Below are 22,746 nucleotides of genomic sequence, written 5' to 3' on the forward strand. Positions count from 1 at the left end.
AAACGCTTATCAACATTAAAACTTTATATTTTTATTGATAAACAGGCTGTGAAAGTCAAAGTACAGCATAAAGTCCAAAATATGACTCAGCGACTTTCTGTCCGTGTGCAAGTTCAAACTGTAAATAAGTTTAACAGTAATATAAAAAGTAACAGTTCAAGACATTTTTCTCAATAAATCAAAGTTCTGAACAGAAACAAAACTTTAGTGTAAATCCCTCGATGGCACCATGAACAGAAAGGAAACAGAAGGTTTACAGGTAAAAAGTGAGGCACCAAACGGAGGAGAGATCAGTGGACTGACAGAGCAGCAGGAAAACACTTCAAACCAGATTCTGTGTCGTCAGTCGGAGCAGAAACAACCCGAACGTGGACGGAATATAAAGAAGTGAAATAATATAAAAACATCAAACCGAGCAGTGGAAGCTCTTTAAAACCAGAATGGTTTTTTTTGTCTCCTGCAGCTTCACAAAATAAATTATCCTTCAAAAACACGAGTGCCGTCGTGTTTTGAATCTGAACATCGAGTCTCTAGAACTCGTCGTGTCGTAGTAAAGCCTCGCCGAAGTCCGTCACCTGACTTCCAACAAACACGTCGTATTTGTCGAGGATTTCCTGTTTGGTGAGTTTTCCATCCTGAACAAAGAGATTAAAAAAACAGGCGTTAAAACAGGTGAAAACGGCGTCAGGCTGAGCAGGCAGACGTGAAGCATTGTGGGATTGAGAGTTGGACCTTGTTGACGTCGGACTCGTGGACGAGGTGTTTGGCTTCAGCTTCGGCGTGGTCGTAGTCAGACGGAAGAATCCAGTCCAGAGTCTCCTCTTTGTCCATCTTTCCATCTTTGTTCTTGTCTCTGAACTCAGAAAACTGCTGACGCTCTGACGCCACCCACTCCGGATCTTCTTCTACGTCCTCTGAAGTGTACATGTCTCCTACAGACCAGAGAGAGTGAGCTCACTGAAACACACTCACACTGTTTCCTTCAAGGATTCAACATTTGTTTTATTGTCATTGACAGAACATAGGATTTATTGGTAGTTCCCTTTCTCTAAAATCAGACGTCCTGCAGACTCAATTATTAAATACAGTTTCAGTGATTATTGTTTATTGACTCACTTTTAGTTGAGGTTGGACCGACTTTAGGGATGAAAGTCTGGTGATATTGACCGAACTGAAGCTACACTCACATTGTTTCCCTTTAACAAAACTTCCCAGCATGCAACTGATAGAAAGGAAGTGATGTTCCCGATGCAGGTGATCAATAAATATTGATCAGAGGCTGTCCAGTGTGAGAGCTTCAGTCTGTAGTCTGATCATAACGTGCTAAAGAGAACCGAGGTTTTAAATGTTACATTTAATCTGAGTTTGATTCCATCAATACCGACGACATTCAAACTTTCTCTCCTATAATCAGGACGTTGCATCAGCTGACTTCCTCTCAGTCAAAGTTGACCTCTGACCTCTGACCTGTGAACCTGCTGAGGCTCAAATACGAGTCCTCCATAATCAGGCTCCTCCCACCACCTCCTCCGTCTGAAGCACATCTGGAACATCTGTCAGTAACTCCAAACTCACCTTCTGAAACTGCTTTAAGGATGAAAGTGGCTCTTACCGATGTACTCCTTCAGGTCGATGAAACCGTCTCCGTTCTTGTCGATGTCTTCCATCGTTTCCTGTGACGGTGCACACAACATCAGTGACATCACACGACATCAGTGACATCACGCGACACCGATGACATCACACTTACCTGCACCACGATGTCCTTCATGTGCTCGTGCTCCTCGGGATGAAGGAAAGCGGTGAACTCCTCTTTGTCTGCGATCAGGTCTCCGTTTCTGTCCGCGACTCGGAAACGTCTCTCGTCCCTCGACATCATATGAGTGTAGTTGTACTCGGTGTTTGTGTCGGGGTCGTCTGTTGGAGGTAATCGATCAGAGTATTGATCAGGGTAACAATCAGAGAACCACTGGAGGAAATCAATCAGACAGCTGGGTGTGAGTGTGACTCGTCTCGTGTTTCGTTACCCAGGTAACTCCCGTACGTGACGTTCTTGTACTCCTCCCAGCTGATGCGGCCGTCGTTGTTCGTGTCGAAGTCTTTCCACTGATGCTCCACGCTGTTGAAAATGTGCCTCTTCTGAGCGTTCTTGATCCAAACCTTCAGCTCGTCCTCGGTGATTAAACCGTCTTTGTTGCTGTCGATTTTATCCACGATGATTCTGCAGAGACACAGCGAAGTTACCGTTAAAGGTCGAAGCTCAATCACTGAAGACCGACGTCGACCTGGCTGTTTGTTTGTGTCCATGTTCAAACTAAAGTTTACTTCAGTTCAACTAAAACACAAACATATTTCCTGAAAACCAGTTGATTTTTGAAGGAAGCAGTTTTATATATAAGTCTGACTAAATGAACCAAACTGAGTAATTTAAATAAACTTGGTGTTCTGTGTAAACTTGAAGAAAACACGAGGAACTTGTTGAACCAGTTTCCTCTGAGAACCAGGAAATATAAACCAGAAGATTTCCAGTTGGCTGCAGCTGAACGAGTCTACAGGAAGACACGCAGCTCCTGTCAGTCAGGTGACTCACCCCAGCCTCCGTTTGCTCTCCTGCGGCGGGAGGTTGTCGAAGGTTTTGGCCTCTTCCTGACCCAGAAAGGCTTCGTGGTCGTAGTCGTAGTTCTTGCCGTCGTCGTGCTCGAGGTGGCTGAGGGGTTCTTCATCGTGAACTCGGCTCTTCCTCTCCGTCGGTTTGCTGCTGCCGAAGACGACGCAGAGGACGAAGCACATCAGCAACGGACGGATCATCCTGACAGACTGACGGACACAAAGAGAGCATTTATAATAAAGACTGAACATTTATCTGTTTATAAAATACGACACAGCACATAAAGGATTCAAACTCAGCTCCAATATTACAACATTAAACAACATATTAATACTTTTATTGCTTTTACTTGTGTCACAGTATTTAATAACTCCTGTTGTGACTGAATGAGGACTTGAACTTATATTATATATATATTATATAATATTAATATTTAATAAAAAACACAAGTTAGCCTCAGTTTGAATCCTGTAAAGATAAAAGACACAAACGTCTGATTTTATTTATTTGTTTATATTTAAATGTTTGTTTTCCACCATTTTCAGAACCAAATGTCCAAACATCACATTAATAAATAATAAACAAATAAATAATAAGACGTTTGTGACGTTTCCACCTTTTCGTGCTGCGTTGAGAAACTTTATGTACAAATGTATGTGTCGAGTAACTGGGTGTAAAAATGTGAGACAGGTATCTCCTCCTGTCTGTCTGTCACACGTCTGTCTGTGCTTTAATCCTATGCAGTTTGTATTTTATTGTTTTTATTGTTAATGTGTCTGGAATAAAGTTGAAATGTAAAATTTGCAGATCAGAAGTCTTTGTTATTTATTTTTTCCCTCTTTGAAAACATATTATTTATTTTACTGTAAGTCATTTTAATGAGAAACTTTACATAATTTATATAAAATACAAACACTTGTTCTATTTGTTCGATAATCAATAATCATTGTTATAGCCTATATAATTCTTACTTGGTAATAAATGATGTAATCACCCGTTGAATTTAAACCACTGTTAGTATTAATAACAACAGGATTTCTGATTCTGAAAATATTGATAAAGTTTCTCATTATATTGATTAACAGAATGAATTTCTCTCTGTGACATCATCAGAAATAATCTAATCACAGTTTATACTTTAATACAAACACATCCGGTTATATCTGATCTATAATCGATCAGCCTGACTGTTGCTGTCTGATCACTTTGTAATAAATGATGTAATCACTGTTAGTATTAATAACAACCGGAGACATCATCATCATCATCATCATCATCATCATCACCACCGGCTGAGCTCTGCAGGAGGATGAAGATGAGTCACGTTATTAAACAGTCTGAGAGTCACCTGAGCTCTTACCTGTGCGGCTGTAGCTTCACCTGGACTCGGACCGTGTTTCAGCCCCGGACCGTCTCCTTTTCTCCGCCGAGCATCGCGCACTCCGGCCCCGCAGAGCTGCTTCCGGGGCTGCCGCAGCCAATCCGGTGCCGCCCGGGACACCTCGGCCGATCTGATTGGTCCACTTCAGCAAGCGCGCACTCTCGGTCAGTGACGTCAGAGAGGTCGGTCCCACCGCCCTGGCTCCTGATTGGCTGCTGGCGAGGCGTGGACCAATGGCAGCGACCGCGGAGAGTCACCGGTGAGAAAAACATCGGCCGCGTCCTGCCACGTCCTCAGCAGAAAAAACTCTAAATATTCACCTCAGGGTGTCAAACTAAACTAATGATATATAATATAATATAAATAATAATTAATAATGACAAACATTCTCAAAATAATGAGTCGAGTTATTATTTTATAAACTATTGAGAAAGTTTCTGATTATTTACAGAATCCTTGTTTTCATCTGTAAAGATAATTTACTTTACTGTTAATGTCATTTAATATGTAATAATTAACTCCAGTATCAACACAGATCCTTTATTATTGATTATTCACATTCTAATAAGACAGACTGAAAGCAGTGAGAGTGGATGAATAAAACCGGATCACTAAGAACGAAACTCTGATTATTAAGTCAAAGAAGTCCTGATAGAGAATGAAACAAAATAAATGTGAAACCTGTCTGTGCAGGAACGATTTCATTGGTTCCTGGTGAGTCTCAAACTCACAATCAGAGCTGAGAGAGGAGAGTTTCCTCCTCTCACTCACAGAGCTGTTTGTTCCTCCGTTCAAAGCCTCCATAACGTCGTATTTAAATTGTATCTTAAAGCCAGTTTAAGCTGTATGAAGCCAGTAAATTCACACACTTTTTAGAAATATATTCTCTAAAAGCATCAATCTTTTTGAGTTGAGGCAACTCCTAATGAAATTATCTTCAACAAATGTCCTACATTGAGTTAGGGGGAATTAGCTATTCCTTTACAATCAAAGGTATTTTTAATTACAGCTTACTTAATAATACGTTATAGTTTTTGCATTGATTACTCAAAGTTAGTTATGTCAACACAACTCATTGAAATAAAGTTTTCAACTTAAAAAGTTCATGTAAATCAGCTGAATTACTTTTTAGAGTGTATAGGCCTATATTGTGGCTTCTGGTGAGTAATACAGGTTATAACTGTATGACTGTTTCTGACCTATTTTAGCAATGAAAGCTGGAAGAAAGTCCTCGATCTCTATTGAACGGTGTTTAGAGACCGGCTAGTGAGTGTACCCAGGCACCAGCTTACAACTGGAGCTCCTCATACTTAGGATGAATCATTATACAAGGATACAAGGATATTTAATTTTACAACGCAGGGTTGTATAACGCTACTCATAAAAACAAAAAATATACACAAATATTTGTAACTTTTTTGTGCCTTTATTCGATAGTACGGCTCAAGAAACGGGGAGACAGTGGAGGGAAGACACTCCATGGCCACTGCAGCAAAGACTCCTTGGTGGTGGTGAGCCACCAGGGTTTCGCCCGTATAAACACACACAATTATATTCAGTAAAATCGGTTAATAAGTCAGATCAAACACATTTTATTGTGTGGTAGAGAGCTGCGGATGAATGAAGCAGTAGTCTGTGGTGATACAGCAGTGGATACTTCTGTAGCTCTTGTCACATTCTTCTGCTTCTTCCCAAACTGCTATTTACAGAGGATTACTTACAGGTAATAGTGACAGTATCTCAGGCTGATCATATTCACTAAATACACAGCACCGAACTGTACAAATGTTTGAAAGGTGTGTCTGCTGTTACTCCACTTACTAAAGACGACATATGACAAGAGGCTGGTTCACTGTTGGCAGTGGCAGTGAAGGGAGGGTAAATAACTGTCGGCTGGCATCCATTGGACCAATCACAGGGCCCCACCTGTTCACCATAATACACACAGACACACTCACACACTGAGCAAAGCAAAATATGACCCCAGTCCAAACACCTCCCCACCCGGATGTTGGATGTTAACATGTTTCAAAAGTTGTATTTCCATATTTGGATTTTAGGGTTAGGATATATTCCGGCCAATAGAGCCTCATTGTGAGACTGTTTAGTACCGAAGTTTTCTGTTAGAAATGTACCGTATGGGTCCCCAGCATTTAGAAACAGACAGATACTAAATGCATATGTTGGTCAATTAGCATATTTAGCATTGAGTTGCATAATCACCTATATGGGCAGTATTTCAGCAACTGATGGGCTGATTTGGACGATATAGGAGTGGTTCTGGGAGTTATTGAGGATGCTGAATAACAACAGTACAAAATGGCTGTTTCAACTCCCAGTGGGTGGATTTTGGTTGATTTTGAGGTTATTTATATGATTAATAGATAAAAGCAAAGACAGAGGTCAATGACAAAATGCAAATTTGAAGAAACATTATGTCTGAACATTCACACTAATGACTCTGTTGTCCCACTAAGAGTTTAAATGAGTCATTTCTGCTTTAAACATCCATTTTGTATTTTGAAAATGTCAGAAATGGATTTAGCGTCCTCAATAACCCCCAAAACCACTCCTATATTATCCAAATCAGCCAATCAGCTGCTGAAATATTGTCCCTATAGCTAATTATGCTAATTGTCCAACATATGCAAGTTGTCAGTTTCTAAATGCTGGAGACCCAAACTGAACATTTCTAATATAAAACTTAAATACTTAAATAAAAACATAAATTCCATCCTGCAATAATTCTACTACTACTTCTTTTCTAAGGTATTTATATCTATAATATACATTAATATATAACTATGGTATTTCAATAATCACATGCATAATCCAAATCGTAAAGATATGAAAGTCTCCGCACACACAAACACACAAAGGGAGAGACAATAAGTGTCAGCAGCTCAGTTTGGTCAATATTTCATAAAGGACGACAGACAAACAGGAGGTTAGATGGACGTTTTCATTCTCCCTCATATTATTCTGCCTGCAGGCCTCAGGTCTAAAGGTTACAGTGTGTTGGATTTCCACTTTCCCTTCATCCTTCAGCAGCAACAGGCAAGTAAAGGCAAGTTTACAATATCAAATCATTTTATAGCATTAATGTGGGAGAAATGATGCACCTGATATCATCTATAAAGTACACTGATGGTCACATTAAACCTTTTTTTTTCTCAACAGGAATCAAACGACACATTTCCTCCTGAAGGAAAACTGGTTTTTAAGTTCTCTATCCAAAAGTCTTCCCGTCTCTTTCTCTTTCTCCTCCCGTCCATGTGGCACACATCTGCAGCCCCGTGACGGCATGGTGTTGGACTGAAAGTGCTGGAGGTGGGGTGGTCTGTCTGCCTTCCCCAGTGCTGTATACTCAGTGTCTGCTTTGGAGGATGAACCTCCACTAAAATGGAGCACCGACTCCCCCATGTGGATTAAACAGAAACTGCAGTGGCTGTGTCCTAACTCAGAGCTTTTAAGTTACAACCTGTTTACACACAATATAAAGTGATTAATAAATACAAATAAAACGTAAAATACTTCAGAATCCTACATATGGAAACTCATTTTAATTCTGTTCAAGTAAAAAGAGACGCTCATAAACACACTGACACACAGAGATATAAACAGCTGATTTCCTGTAAATGGAGAGGGGAGGAGCAAAACTCCATTTTGAGTCGACAGCAGAAGGGTGAGGCAGGGTGAGTGTTAATACAACATTATTATTATTTTACTGTGTGTGAGTCAGTTTTCTCCCTGTGGACTGTACAGGACTGAACTCAACAGTTTGATCTGTGGACACAAAGTGCTGATTGGCTGAATAATTACTGACTGTGTTTATTCTACTGTATACTGTGAGTGTGTGTGTGTGTGTGTGTGTGTGTGTGTGTGTGTGTGTGGTGTGTTACTCTCGGTTCTCTTGTGTTTGTCTCATAAACAAACTTGTTTCCTGAGTCTGAACTCACAGTCAGTGTTACTGTTTGACTCTCAGACTGAAGATGAGTGTTTATGTGGAGGAAGAGGAGGACAGAGCAGAGTCTCCAGTGTCCAGCTGTCTGTCTATGAAGAGTGACCGGTCCAACAATGAACCTCTCTTCTTCAGCAATGGACCCTCAGACACACAGTAAGAGCACTGATGTTAACTCAATTATATGTCTCAGTTTCAGTTTCCTCTTCAATAGTGTTGGGCGATATTTTCAAATTTGCGATATTTTCAAATTTGGGGAGGAGGATTAATTATTTAATTGCAAATAATAATAAAAACAGGGAAGGGAGTTCTTTTTCAATAAAGAATTAAAAAAATTGGATGGTGAGCAGAACTGTGAATGACTTAGAAGCATGCCTAAAACAATCTCAAAACCAAGCATAAAACCAAGCATTAACACAATATAAAAACATGCAATATAAGACGGAATATACCATAAATAACAAAGTTAAAACATAGCAAAAAGAGGGAACCTGTACTTCCAACAGCTGACAATTACCTAAATTTATAAGTTTTTATGACTCACGACAGAGAAATAATTAGTCACATCTTCCTCTTTCTATCTGACGATCTGGTTCATCTTGGCCACATATTAGACTTAGAGTTCACTCTGGGGATGAACATAATTAATCTTTCTGTTAAAGACCTTTTGGTGTCGGATCACATTTGCATCGTTTGACACTGTGGTTCAGACTGTGCTGACAAACCATAAAAAGGTGAGTTTTTGTGTTATTGATGAGCACACAGAGGGAAGTTTCATTCCACTCTTTAATGATGTCATGGACAGATTGACATTTCATTCAGATACAAATTACCTCACAAACGCGTTCAATAAACTATTATCCCCACTGGACAACATTACACCTCTAGAACCAGCTTAAATCAACAGTAAGAATATCCTGGATGGACTCTGACTCTTGAAAGAATATTTTCAGCATAGCAGAGATGAAGTGCAAATGAAGTCAATTACAAGGTCACTATCAATGATAAAAGGTTTCATTACAACTGTTTGTGAGGGAAGGACTAATTCTAGCTGGTTTAGGGTTATACAGCAAACAAGATGCGGTGTTGGTCAGGACACAGGAATGAGGACAGGATATGTCTTCTTTGCCAGCAGATCTGATGACTGCGGTGATTTATTGAACACTCAGTGTTGTCACAGTTCTGGAAATAATAATAATAACAATAAATCACATCATACACCTTCATCTCAATAATAACAAATGTGCTTGCATGAGCAGAAAAATATACACAACTCTCCTTTACATGTGTAACAATAATAATAACATAAATAACCCAACAGAAATACATATTCACCATAATAATAGGTTAACTGGTCCAATAGCTCCATCTACTGGCTAAACCGGGTATTGAATAATCGATGGCTCATGGCGCACATGTCGGCCCCCTTGCTGAGCAGTTAACCACCTGAACTACGTCAAGTTACCCTCAAACCACTCAAACATCAGCGTTCACATTATACTCATAAACAATGTTAAACAGCGGACATCCGTTACCTGTCGGCGGAAAACACACGTGAGAGTTAACGAGGTGCGTCGTCATTAACACAATATAGAATCAATACTTACTTCTTTCATCCACTTAACACTCAGAGTAGCACAATAAAAGTCACTCCAAACAACAACAACCTGAGTTAAAGGCGGAAATACACTAAAAGTCCCCACAGGTGTGTCCAGGTGTGTCCAGGTGTAAAAGGCGGGTCACCGCTCCACTGGGGTGATTACGTCACTTCTCCTCACCTTCAAAATAAAAGCCTTTTGTACAACAACGATATAATAAAAAAGTGAAGGAGGCTCGAGGCCACTACTTTACTACACAGTTAATGACATCATCACACAAACAACCGCAACTGTGAAAGATTCCTTTCTGTCTTTATTAACAAGAGAAACGATTTAGAGCTACTTCAATTACTTTGTCATCAGAGAATTTATCAAGGATTAGGGTTAGGGTTAGATTTTATTATGATGTGAATAAAAAGCTGTTGATGTTTTCAGAGTTCAGTACAACAGACGGAGAGCAGAGTCCCCAGTGTCCAGCTGCTGTCTGTCTATGAAGAGTGACTGGTCCAAAAGGGAACCTATCTACTTCAGTAATGGACCCTCAGACACACAGTAAGAGACTGTTTTTACTGTAAACTGACCTGATGAAGATAAGTAATGAGGACAAACACAAAATGATGCAGAACTATTAGTGTACATACTGTTTAAAATCAGATTGATAACAGGCTGATCACTACGTGTTTAATAAGACAGACATGAAGTGTTAATTAGTGTTCATGAAAGCAGGAGAGTCAAAATAAAAGGAAATAATTAAAACAGAAAAGTAACGACACTTTTATGTTCTCTGTGACCATCTGAGCTTCTACACAGAGTCAGTGTTCACATGTTGATATGTTTCAACTACAGTCAACAAATCAGTTTACTTATAAAGAAATGTCTCCACAGAGAGAGGAAGAGGAGTCGAGTTCCTGTGGAGGAGCAGCTGTCCTGCTGTGTTTTGTGTCAGGACGTCCTGAAGGATCCAGTCTCTACCAGCTGTGGACACTGGTTCTGCAGACAGTGCATCACCTCATACAGGGACCAGTCTGGTTCACCAGGAGACTCCTCCTGTCCCCAGTGTGGAAAAAGACCCAGAACAAGACCTGGACTGCAGACAGACAATGAGTCCAGCACTGTACAAAGTAAGACTGTATGTGTGTCTGCTGGTGTCGTCTGAAAACACTACTAATTATTTAATACATTAGTTGTGTCATACAGCACTTAAGATCTTTAGAAATATCTTAAATCTTAGTTAAGTTTTTCTCTGCTCCAGCATAAATATCTCCTCTGTATCACTTATTACGTGTTCTTGTTTGTGAGAAAATTAGAATAAAAAATAATTTATATTTAATATATTTCAGTCAGAATGCTGTTTGCTGTCTGTCGTCATAGATGAAGATAGAAACATATTAAACTCTATAAAGCAGTAAGTTCTATCAGTCTGGCCTCCGTCAGGCTGTCATCATGGTTCCGCTGCCCAGCTCTGGGTCTCATTCCAGTCCTGCAGTCCAGCATCAGTCCCCCACTGGGTCCCCCACCTCAGGCCTGAAAACCTCCTCAGTCCAAAGCTTCTATGCTAGTTGTGTAATTAACCTTAAGTAGCTAATGGCAGCTAGTAGAGTTAGCACATGCAGCAGTGCACTGGTGTTTGTTTTCAGTCTGAAGATGTGAAGAGTTTTTGCTGTCCTAATGCCAATGGGAAGGTTGTTCCATCATTTTGGAGCCAGGGCAGTAAGGGCCCCTAGTAGGGCCCCTCGTAATGAGGGAGTAGAAAGCTGATTGGCAGTAGCAGAGTGTAGTGGATGGACTGGGGTGTAGCTAGTGGTACAGGGACCAACCTGAGATGTTCTCCTCCCTCAAATCAAATCCATGTCTGTAGATAAAACTGACTGAATCAACACGTCTGTGCTGATAACAAGAGAGAAAGCTTTGTTTTTAAAAGTCTCTCTGTGTTCAGCTCTCAGTACTTTTGTAGCTTCTAACTGAATCTCTTTGGTTTGGAGTTTACTCTCACTCTGGTGTTCCTGTTTATACTTTCAGATATCAGCCTTATTTTACTGTTACTTTAGTCATATCAGAGCTTTGTTAATTACTGCTGGTGCAAACTTTACATTTCCTGTTGCTGCTGTTCACATAAAAGTTTTCAACTGACGAACCATCAGGAGGCTTTTATTGTGAAGCAGCTTTAGGAAATGTAGTGTTTTTGAGATTTGCAGCTACAGGTCAACAAAACAAGATATTAACGTATTCTGCATTATTTGATTAATGGATCTGTTTTAAATATCAAAAGGAGGAAGGAACAGACACAGTGAGCAGTTTAAATGAAGAACTGCAGACGAGCTGTTGAGGTTCAGACTGTCACTTTCTTCCCTTTTAATAGGAAACTCTTAAAAATGAATGTAAAAATCACTTTCATGTTATTTTTAACTAACTTTTAGAGATTGAGAATGATTTCAGGTGGAATTTATAACTTTTATAATCTTATTCTTCTGGAAATAAAAATCATTCTCTCATTTTCTTTTTCTAGTGAATGCTGGTCTGCAGGAGGTTTTAGATGGACATAAGATCAGTCTGAGGAGGAGATGTGAGCGTGTGACTGAAGGAACTGATGATACAGGAAGTGGAACTCTCCTCAACAGGATCTACACTGAGCTCTACATCACAGAGGGACAGAGTGAAAAGGTTAATACCCAACATGAGGTGAGGCAGCTTGAAGAAGCTTCCCAAAAGAAGACCTTCCGTGACGCTCCAATCAAGTGCCACGAGATCTTTAAAGCCTTACCTGACCAACAGAGACACATCAGAGTGGTTCTGACAAACGGCATCGCTGGCATTGGAAAAACCTTCTCAGTGCAGAAGTTCACTCTGGACTGGGCAGAGGGATCGGAGAACCAAGATGTCAGTCTTGTGGTTCTGTTTTCATTCAGGGAGCTGAACCTGATCAAAGATGAGCAGTACAGTCTTCTCAGACTGCTCCATGTTTTCCATCCAACATTACAGAAGGTCACAGCAGAGCAGCTCGCTGTCTGTAAACTTTTGTTCATCTTTGACGGCCTGGATGAAAGCAGACTTTCACTGGATTTCAAGACCAAGAAGGTTGTGTCTGACGTCACACAGAAGTCTTCAGTCAACGTGCTGTTGACAAACCTCATCAAGGGGAATCTGCTTCCCTCGGCTCTCATCTGGATAACTTCCAGACCTGCAGCAGCCAATCAGATCCATCCTGAATGTGTTGACAGGGTAACAGAAGTACGAGGCTTCACTGACGCCCAGAAGGAGGAGTACTTCAGGAGGAGAATCAGTGATGAAGATCTGTCCAACAGGATCATCTCACACATCAAGACCTCCAGGAGCCTCCACATCATGTATTTAATCCCAGTCTTCTGCTGGATCACTGCTACAGTTCTGGACCACATGTTGACCACAGACCAGAGAGGAGAGCTGCCCAAGACCCTGACTCACATGTACTCACACTTCCTGCTGGTTCAGACAAAGAGGAAGAAGCAGAAGTATGAAGAGGGACATGAGACGAGTCCACAGGAGCTGATGGAGGCTGAGAGGAAGGTTCTTCTGAAGCTGGGGAGGCTGGCATTTGAACAGCTGCAGAAAGGAAACATCATGTTCTACCAAGAAGACCTGGAGCAGTGTGGTCTTGATGTCACAGAGGCCTCGGTGTTCTCAGGAGTTTGTACAGAAATCTTCAAAAGAGAGAGTGTGATCTTCCAGAAAACAGTCTACTGCTTTGTTCATCTGAGCATTCAGGAGTTTCTGGCTGCAGTCTACATGTTCCACTGTCACACCAACAGGAACACAGAGGTACTGAAGGACTTCCTGGGGGAAAACCATGTTGATTCAACCCTGGATGTCTTCCTGATGGAAGCAATGACGAAATCCTTGAGCAGTAGAAATGGCCACCTGGACCTGTTCGTTCGCTTCCTTCATGGCCTCTCTCTGGAGTCCAACCAGAGACTCTTAGGAGGCCTGCTGGGTCAGACAGACAACAGTCCAGAAATCATCCAGAAAGCCATCAACAACCTGAAGAAGATGAATAGTGGTGATATCTCTCCTGACAGAAACATCAACATCTTCCACTGTCTGATGGAGATGAACGACCACTCAGTCCATCAGGAGATCCAACAGTTCCTGAAGTCAGAGAACAGATCAAAGAAGAAACTCTCTGTGATCCACTGCTCAGCTTTGTCCTACATGCTGCAGATGTCAGAGGAGGTTCTGGATGAGTTGGACCTGAAGAAATACAACACATCAGTGGAGGGACAAGAGAGACTGATTCCAGTTGTGAGGAACTGCAGAAAGGCTGTGTAAGTCCAGATGTGATTAACTTTATAAAGCAACATAAAGCTGAAGCCATCAGTATTAGAGTGAAGATACACACTTTACACACATTCACAGTATAAAACTTCCACACTATTTTCCTGAATCAGTATTAAACCTGCTTGTGTTTAATAATTAGATAATTAGTGATTAATGATAATTACTCTAATTGGCATTTTTGTGTTCCTAAAAGTCAATAAATTATTGTCTATTGTCTTACAACTATCTTTATTTTGGTGATGGAGGCCCTGGGTTGGGACCCCCACTAGGGGTCGCCAAAGCTTAATAGGGGGTTGCGAGGTCTTCTTGATTTTAAGGAATGCTAGAAAACTTCAAAAATATACATAGTACGGTTGCATTTGTTTCAATTCTGTGAAGAAAATGAAATGTAAAGTAAATTGTCTAATAAAACAATGACCAAACGCCAGGGACAAGAAAACACTGAATTTGTCCAACAAAAAAAAGCCTATTAAGTCTGAATGATTAAATTGAGGGCTTTAAAATTAAATTAAAAGGCTTTAAAAAATAATAATACAGACAGAGAATTGTTTAGGTTTCCTAAACAGGAAATAATCTGCTCAAACTTCATCCAAATCACTTGTTTTACACAAACTTCCTGCAGTTACTGAGTTCAATGTTTGGGTTCATTGTACAGTTTTTAATATAATATAAAATATCCATAAAATATGAGTCAGTGTACTAAATGATAGAAGAAGGGGTCCCTTAAGGAACAAGGTTGGGAACCACTGCAGTAGGAGAAATAGTGGTTGAACTGTGGCCTCACAGCAAGAAGGTCCTGGGTTCCCAGCTGGGTGGAGTGTGCATGTTCTCCCTGTGTTTGTGTGGGTTTCCTTTAAGTGCTCCGGTTTCCTCACAATCCAAATATGTTGTTAGGTTCATTTCTCCAGTCAGTACCATTAACCAGGTGCTGCACAGTGGCTGCACACTGATCCTAGTACTTAGCACAGCTTAAATGGGACTGAGTGGGACATATTTTGCTATATGTTGTTCTGTGTATGATTGTATACATACATACAACTGAATACATATGAGTGCAGTTACAAGCTGAGCCACAGCTCATGTTAAGGTTCTTGTTTTTATAATTAAAGTGTCATATTGTAAATGTCATATTGTTTATATTCACAGACTTTCTGACTGTAAACTCTCAGAGACTCACTGTGAAGTCGTGGCCTCAGCTCTGAAGTCCAACCCCTCCCATCTGAGAGAGCTGGACCTGAGTAACAACGAGCTGCATTATTCAGTAGTGAAGCTGTTGTGTGTTGGACTGGAGAGTCCACACTGTAGACTGGAGACTCTGAGGTCAGTTCATGTGTTTGCTCTGTGTATATCTACCAAATTTAAATCCATAAAAAAAGTTAAGACTTCTTTTTTAAAATAAACAAAACCTTGTTCGTCAGTCTAAACAGTTTGGCTGTGAATTTAGTTTGTATTATTGTATTATTTGTATTGTGTAAGTAGGAAATTAAGTGTAAGTAAAATAATTAATTAATTAAATGTGCATTTAAACGATGTGTAGTTGATTAAATCAATAATGTATAATCATTAAACAGTGTATAAACTCTAGCTCCATGTTCTATATGTAGTTAAGTTCTTACATTATCCCAAATGTTTCCAACAATGTTCAAACTCAGAGAAATCTCTCATTTTATTCAGGTAAATGAGACCAGTATAGTTTCACCGGTCGCCTGTCGATGGCGTCATATCCCCTTTGTGCCTGCGTCAGTGTTGTGGTTGTCTGCCAGAAGCTGTCATACATTGACTGTTTATCCAGTCTTAAGCCACATTTTTACCATCTACTGTTTATATCTTGGTGCTTTTTAACTCTAGAAAAGCAATGATTTTTAAGGTGGAACTGCTTTATTCAGCCAAAAACAGGTGACACATCAACATGTGTTTGATGCTTCTACTACTCAAGGTGGAGCAATGCCCCCTCCCTTGGTTCCCCCATGTTCAGAAATCATCTCTAAAAGTGCCTCTTGAAGGCTCCTATGGAAGATAAAACATGAAGTTTCCTGTAGGGTCCTTATTCTAACCCGGACTAAGCAGTGTTGCCATAAATCCCTTGCGACTTTCTGTGTACTGGTGCTTTCTATTTCCCCCTCTGCCCCTCAAACAGACTGAGTTTGATACATTCCACAAGATCTCTGAGCTTTTTACTCTGATAAATAAATTCTATTAAATACCAAAATCATATAAACACAGGAAAATATCTGTCATTAATGAACCTTTTGTGAATCATCAAATCAGATGATGTCTCAATAACATGTGTCAGTCTGGCTCACTGTTCAGTCTCTCCTGGAAGACATTCTGTTACGTTACACAGCGGAACGAAAAAGCAGACCCCAAAAACGGTTGGTACAATTCTGAAAGACAGGCTTTATTGAAAATCCGGGGAATGAAATGGTGAGATGACACAGGTTTTAGTTGAGATACATGAAATGTGGGATGTATTCTCATTGACTGGGGAAGCTTGAGTCTGACAGCTGAAGGGTTAATAATTCTTTCAATCTGAAAGGGGCTAATGCAGAGGACAGAATTTTTTTCACGCCCCCCCTGAATTTTAATACTATTGAGAACCTGATTTATTTATACAAACCACTGTATGAGTTGCTGGCACCAGCACTCTGCATACAATCACCTGATTATCAAAATAGATTAATAAAATGACCTGAGATAACATCTGCAACAACTTAAAACAATTTCCAAGTTCAGTTTATTAACTCAATTTGTAACATTTAAACAAGACTGCTCAGTCTGTGTGATTCTCAAAACAGACAAAAAAGTGCAAATGATTCACTGGGATGTGCATTTTTATAGACATAACAAAGTAACATTCAAAATTTTAAACTGTAAACATTGCAACAATATTGCTTATATTTTAGCTTATCAGAGGGGATGAAAAGGGCATAACATTTGCATTTACTTTCCCTGAACATTTTGTCTATCCAGAAGACAATAAAAAAAGCACTGAACCCTGAAACATTTTTTTTACAACACAATTAACCTTCACAATTCTTTCAAACTTATTTAACACATATAACACATAACACATTCAACTTAAATACAATTTGCCATCACTCTGCCAGATGCATAGTAAATCTCCTAGAACAAAAAATGTAAAAGAATTGGCAGGAGATGAGTCTGCTGGTTGTATTTAGTGGCTGCTGTGAGCCCTTTTTCACTGCACATCTTTTCAAATCTGGGCTTCAGATTTGATATTGCTACTCTTAACTCTTGCTCAATGTTAAGCTGGGATCTGTACTTTGTTTTTAGTGCAGCAACAGTAGAAAAGCCCGTCTCACAGAGATAGGATGTTGCAAAGGGTAGTAGAATGTTCACAGCTTTCTATCCAATGAGTGAATACTCCCTTTCCACACCCAGCCAGAACTCACTCAGTGTCTGCGATGTAAACCTCAGCCTCAGGGTGGAGTCAGAGGACATGTCAATCAGCTGGTCCTCTTCTGCAGAGCTGAATTCAGCAGGAGCTGTCGCACTGAATGGATCCCTCACCCAGTCATACTGAGAGCTGTCTCTCACGTTTGTCTGTTAGATTTTCTGCTAGTTGCTCTTGGAGATCATCTGAAATGTCAGATATACGTCTCCCGATCGTGTCATTGGAAAGAGGGACAGTATTCAGTGCCTCAGCACTTTTCTCACCTAGCATGATTGTGACCATGTTCAATGCTGCCGGGAGTATTTGCTCCTCTGCTATGGTGTGAGGTTTTTTGCACCTTGCGATGTGGTGGGCAACTTTGTATGAGGCTAACAGTGCTTTTATATTTACTGATTCATCGAGTTTACGATGAAGAAACTCCAGTGGCTGACATAACTGGGGTGTAAGGTCTCCAAGGTGCCGTCTTAATTTATTTGGTTTCATGCTGTCCGCTGAGTTTTTAGGCATAAAACACAAACCGGTCTCTCCTCATTTCCGACCGTGTTCACGGTAAACCCAAGAGCTATGTAGGCATCGCCATATTTCCTACTCTTACTGGGTTTATGCCGGTCACTGTCACTTGTCTTTCTTTCCTCTGACGCCTCCTCCCTTTTTCTCTTTACTCCTGTCAAAAACTTCTCCATCTCTCCTCCTCCACCAACTCTCTGTACACCGGTGTTCGTGTGTACTTCTTCTACTCTACTGGGTTGAACAGGCATCCTGTTGATTCGTTTGAGCACTGCTGCCCTAGTGGCTGGAGGCTTTTTTTTTTTTTTTTGTCATTCAAGCATTAAAGGAGCATTTCACCCATGGAAACATTAATATGTATTGAAAGTGGGTTATATATGTAGTCGAAATGTAACATACATTTTGAATTTGGTGCCTATTTGACCATAAAAAAAACAACAAGTGACTTTAGGGCGCATTTGTATTAAAGACATCAACTCCCACAATGCACAGCTCCGCAAGCCGCTCCCACTAACACTATCAAGGACTACAACAACGTGAATGTAAACCATTTATTTACAGAAATATATCAACAAAAATAAATGTTAACAATGACAGTTATAGTTCGTCCTGAGCGTCCTCAACTTCTTGGTGCCGCAGTACTGGCCATCTGGAGCTGGATATTTCTGTCGGATAGCCTCATAAGCGGGTAAAACAACACGATGGCCTCGACCCAATCTCTCGCCTTGCAGGACCCATTCCAGAAAGGCTGTTAGACGATATTGTCTACAAGACATTGAGCACACAGTTAGCGATGCATGGTCTTTGTGTGTAGCGTGCCACAGTAGTTAGCAATGCAACTGCAAGCTGTTTGTGCAGTAAAGAAGCTAACGTTAGTTCAGTTGGCTGACGTTACGTATTAACCGGGAATAACTTTGTGATAATGCTTGAACAAATTGTGTACATACATGCCACGTTGTTATAAGACAGAAAATAGAAACACTCACTTTACAGTCAGACGTCCGTGTGTCCGTAGGCGCACAGCGAGAGCACAGGCACCAGCAGTCCGCCCCAGCTCGAGCCAGTCCGGGCTCCTCGTCCGCGACAGGCAGGTCCTCTGCCTCGGCTGCAGCAGCCTCAGCCGCTGCTCACTATATAGCGGCTCATAAAGGTAGCCACGAAGATCTGATTCGACCATCATACTTTCGAAATTTCTTCCATATTAGATTGATTACCATAGTCGTAACGTCTGGCTCCACAGCGCCTCCGCTTAGCTTCCAAACAAGATGGCAGTTATATTTTTAAGTTTCTGCAAGTGAAGTCCCACCCACTGATCTGTAATAGGTCTGTAGCGTGAGTGAAAAAAAAATGAGGAAGTAGTGTTTGTAGTCTCACCCCCTCTACAGAGATATGAGACTTCCTGCTTCCAATGATGCAAAATGACGATTTTTACATCATTGGAAACAGGAAGTGCAACACTGAAATCCTTATTTCTCCCCTCTCAGGGAAAGTGAGAGAATGATGCACGACCATTCAAAAATATGACTGGGGTTCTAATGATACAAAGCTTAATGCAAATGGGTGAAGTGTCCCTTTAATAAAGACACTAATACTGAAAGTCCCGCCCTGCCTCTCACGCCCCCCCGTGACGCCCCACTATTTGAGAAGTACTGGGCTAATGTAACGAGGAGAGAGTTTTCTAGAGTCTAGAGTCTTTAAGGGGAGAGGAAAGCCAAACCTTCTGACCTGGTTTGTAGGCAGGAACAGGATTCCGGCAACGGTTAGCAATTTGGCGGTTGCGGTCTCTGGAGAGAAGCAGGGCCGAGCGGGCATCTCTCCAGATCTTCTGACAGCAACGCACATGAGCCTGGACAGAAGGAACTGCAATCTCCTCCTCCTGAACAGAGAGCAGAGGGGGCCAATAGCCCAATGAACACTGAAATGGGGACATACCGGTGACTGCGCTGATGAGGGAGTGATGGGAATATTCCACCCAGGCGAGTCGTGTGCTCCATGAAGATGGATTGTTAGCAGTGATGCAACGGAGGGTAGCTTCCAGGTCCTGATTTGCTTGTTCCATTTGTCCATTGGTCTGGGGGTGAAAACCAGAGGAAAGACTCACCGAGGCTCCGAGGGCTGAACAGAAGGATTTCCAAACTTGAGAGATGAATTGAGGACCACGGTCAGAAACTATGTCCGAAGGTATCCCATGCAGTCGGAACACATGATGCACTAGATGGCCAGCAGTCTCACGAGCTGTGGGGAGTTTAGGGAGAGCCACAAAATGGACAGCTTTGGAGAATCGATCCACAATAGTTGAAATTACTGTGTTACCTTGTGAGGGAGGAAGGCCTGTGATAAAGTCCAGAGTTATATTGGTCCAGGGGTATCCTGGTATGGGCAATGGACGGAGCAAACCAGCTGGAGCCTGATGGGAGGCTTTTCTGCGGGCACACACAGTACAGGCAGAGACGTAAGCTATGGTGTCTGTTTCCATGGTAGGCCTAAGGAGGGACAGGGTACGGAGTATGCCAGGATGGCAGGCAAACATGGAAGTGTGCCCCCACAGAAGCACCTGAGAACGGACATAGTCGGGAACAAAAAGTCTATTAGGTGGACCGTTACCTGGGTCTGGCCTCCCTCACCAAGGACTGGCGAGAGTTTGGCCGCTTAGCAGTTTGGATGTAGACCAAATTCTTATGGTCGGTCAAAACAAATGAAAGGGTATTCTGCTCCCTCTAGCCAGTGTTTCCACTCCTCCAAGGCTAGTTTAACTGCCAACAATTCCCTGTTACCAACATCATAGTTCCGCTCTACTGGATTCAGACGACGAGAGAAAAAGGCACAGGGAATTGGTCTGGAATAGAGCGCTGGGACAACACCGCCCCGTCTCCAGTGTCGGAAGCATCCACCTCTTAAATGAACTGACAATTGGGGTCAGGCTGAACCAAAATAGGGGCTGAGGTGAATCTGTGCTTTAGCTCTGTGAATGCAGCCTCAGCTTCAGGGGTCCAAGAGAAGGGGGAGGAAGGTGAGCTGGGTGAGTGGTACAGCTACCCAACTGTAGTCTCAGATGAAACAGCGATAAAAGTATAGCAAAAAAAAACCTAGCTAGTAGGTAGAGGGGATCCAGAAAGGAGGTCAAGAGTTATGGCAAGATTTATTCCAACTCACCACCTTACCAGTAGTCCAGTTCAGATGAGGATTGTGTTTGATTAACCAGGGATGTTCGACAATCAGAGGTACATTGGGTGATGGTAGGACATAGAACTGAATATGTTCACGGTGGTTTCCAGAGAGATACAGGAGCACAGGAGCGGTTTGGTGGGTTACTTGAGCCAAAGCCTTCCATCAAGAGCATTAGCTGTCAGGAGGGAGCCGAGTGCAGTTATCTGAATGCCTGCCTGGAGAGCAAATTCCCGGTCCATAAAGTTCTCATCTGCTCTAGAATCCACAAAAGCTAACAGACACAAAGAGTCAATATTCCAAAGCAGAGTGGCAGGCAATTGCATACGAGCTCGGGGAACAGACGAAGTTTGGCTCACCAGTATCTCCACATCTACTGATGAGCCCTTCCTTTTGGCCGAAGGGGGCAAGTGGCAAAGAAATGACCAGTCTGACGTTCGGCTGGGGACAGACGGGCTCGCCCCAGTTGCATAGGCTCCTCTTCAGGTGAGACAGGTGACGTGAGTCCAGAAGTGGTGAAAGGGGGTGAGTGGGAGCTAGGCTTTGGAGAAGGTAGGTGATGACTGAGATAAGGGACGGTTTGCCCTCTCCCAGCGCCTTTCACGGAAGCTATTATCCAATCTTATGGCTAGGGAAATGAGAGAGTTTAGACTGGTGGTCTCATCTCTGGCAGCCAACTCATCTTTAACCTGATCACTGAGCCCTCTTAAAAAAAAAAACACTCTGAAGTGTATCATCATTCCACCCCGAAACTACAGCCAATGTGCGGAACACTGTGGGACCCCTGGTGGAGGGAAAAGAGACAACTTCCTCATTTCCAAAATGAAATTGTCAAACGATGAACTAATTGCTGGCTGATTATCCCACACGGCAGTAGCCCAGCATAATGCACTCCCCCTAAGAAGACCCACTATAAAGGTTATTTTGGCGCTATCATTACCAAAAGCGGAGAAAAATACTATTGACTATAACACATTCATACATTCTCAGTTTTAACATCAACAGTTTTGGAGGATTTTATGCTGATAAACACTGAGCTTCTTGTTGAGTTTCATATTTCAAACATATTTACTAAAACGTTAATAATTCAACACTGGTTGATTCTCTGTGAACCTTTCTCTCATGATCCTCTGAATACAAACAGAAACATATTTTCTTCTCTATCAGACAATAAACATATCAGCTTGTACCAAACCTTCCTGATGATATGTGACGTTTCTACTGACTGAATATTTACACTCAAGATGACAGAATTTTATCTTTAATAGTGGAATCTTCAATCACTTTCTGTGGCTTTTTCTTTGTGTTTGGCTGCACAACATGAGTTTGTATAGATGGAGCCACTGGTGGAGCTGGCAGAGGTTAAGAGCTGAAGTCACTACGTCTTTATTGAAGCAGCAGCACGTTGTCATTAATATTAATGAGAGCTCTTTTTCACTCTTTGTATTTTACAGTTTGCAACCTGCATCCTGTTGGGTTCAGGTGTTTGGAGTTTCCATTTTCTAAACTTGTACATTGTAAACCTTCTTCAGCTCTGAACAGATTATTAAACACTGAATGATTTCAAGCAGGAACATTGTCTTCTAAACTCACATCTTTTATTCTTTATTCAGATTGAGGGACTGCAGTTTGTCAGAGATCAGCTGTTCTTCTCTGGGCTCAGCTCTGAAGTCCAACCCCTCCCATCTGAGAGAGCTGGACCTGAGTGACAACTACAACCTGCAGGATTCAGGAGTGAAGCTGCTGTGTGGTTTTCTGGAGAGTCCACACTGTAGACTGGAGACTCTGAGGTCAGACACC

The 22,746-nt window shown here is 41.6% G+C and overlaps 2 protein-coding genes and 1 long non-coding RNA gene across 52 annotated transcripts in view; 1 reads left to right on the top strand and 2 right to left on the bottom strand.

The window, feature by feature from the left end:
• Positions 1-15: 15 nt before the first annotated feature.
• calua (calumenin a) lies at positions 16-4,097 on the bottom strand. Its single transcript, XM_051392952.1, has 7 exons — positions 3,969-4,097; positions 2,591-2,817; positions 2,028-2,221; positions 1,751-1,917; positions 1,613-1,673; positions 733-932; positions 16-635 (listed from the first exon to the last, which is right to left on the bottom strand). The coding sequence occupies exons 2-7, from the start codon at positions 2,806-2,808 to the stop codon at positions 531-533; spliced, it is 945 nt and encodes a 314-aa protein (XP_051248912.1). The 5' UTR covers positions 2,809-2,817; positions 3,969-4,097; the 3' UTR covers positions 16-530.
• A 3,426-nt stretch (positions 4,098-7,523) lies between these two features.
• The window catches only part of LOC127359138 (NACHT, LRR and PYD domains-containing protein 12), a 116,657-nt gene continuing 101,434 nt past the window's right edge, over positions 7,524-22,746 (top strand). For 47 of the 50 annotated variants that reach the window (XM_051392895.1, XM_051392900.1, XM_051392903.1 and 44 more), the window contains exons 1-7: positions 7,524-7,684; positions 7,975-8,106; positions 9,984-10,100; positions 10,434-10,669; positions 12,055-13,846; positions 15,006-15,179; positions 22,560-22,736. In XM_051392895.1, coding sequence (XP_051248855.1) covers positions 7,539-7,684; positions 7,975-8,106; positions 9,984-10,100; positions 10,434-10,669; positions 12,055-13,846; positions 15,006-15,179; positions 22,560-22,736 — 2,774 coding nt within the window. In that variant the 5' untranslated portion in view covers positions 7,524-7,538. Of the gene's footprint in view, positions 7,685-7,974; positions 8,107-9,983; positions 10,101-10,433; positions 10,670-12,054; positions 13,851-15,005; positions 15,180-22,559; positions 22,737-22,746 lie in introns of those variants that run through there. The other 3 variants (XM_051392896.1, XM_051392944.1, XM_051392946.1) reach the window with 3 other exon arrangements.
• LOC127359147 (uncharacterized) lies at positions 8,723-9,701 on the bottom strand. The gene is made up of 2 exons (XR_007882600.1): positions 9,558-9,701; positions 8,723-9,132 (listed from the first exon to the last, which is right to left on the bottom strand). It is a non-coding gene; the product is annotated as an uncharacterized LOC127359147 (long non-coding RNA).

The sequence above is a fragment of the Dicentrarchus labrax genome, unplaced genomic scaffold, assembly GCF_905237075.1.
Source record: "Dicentrarchus labrax unplaced genomic scaffold, dlabrax2021, whole genome shotgun sequence".
NCBI lineage: Eukaryota > Metazoa > Chordata > Actinopteri > Moronidae > Dicentrarchus > Dicentrarchus labrax.

Coding starts and splice junctions, on each gene's coding strand:
- calua (XM_051392952.1), bottom strand. CDS start 2,808: ATGATCCGTCCGTTGCTGATGTGCTTCGTCCTCTGCGTCGTCTTCGGC. Junction 1,674..1,750: donor TGAAGGACATCGTGGTGCAG/GTAAGTGTGATG, acceptor GCACCGTCACAG/GAAACGATGGAAGACATCGA. Junction 933..1,612: donor CGACCTGAAGGAGTACATCG/GTAAGAGCCACT, acceptor TCTGGTCTGTAG/GAGACATGTACACTTCAGAG.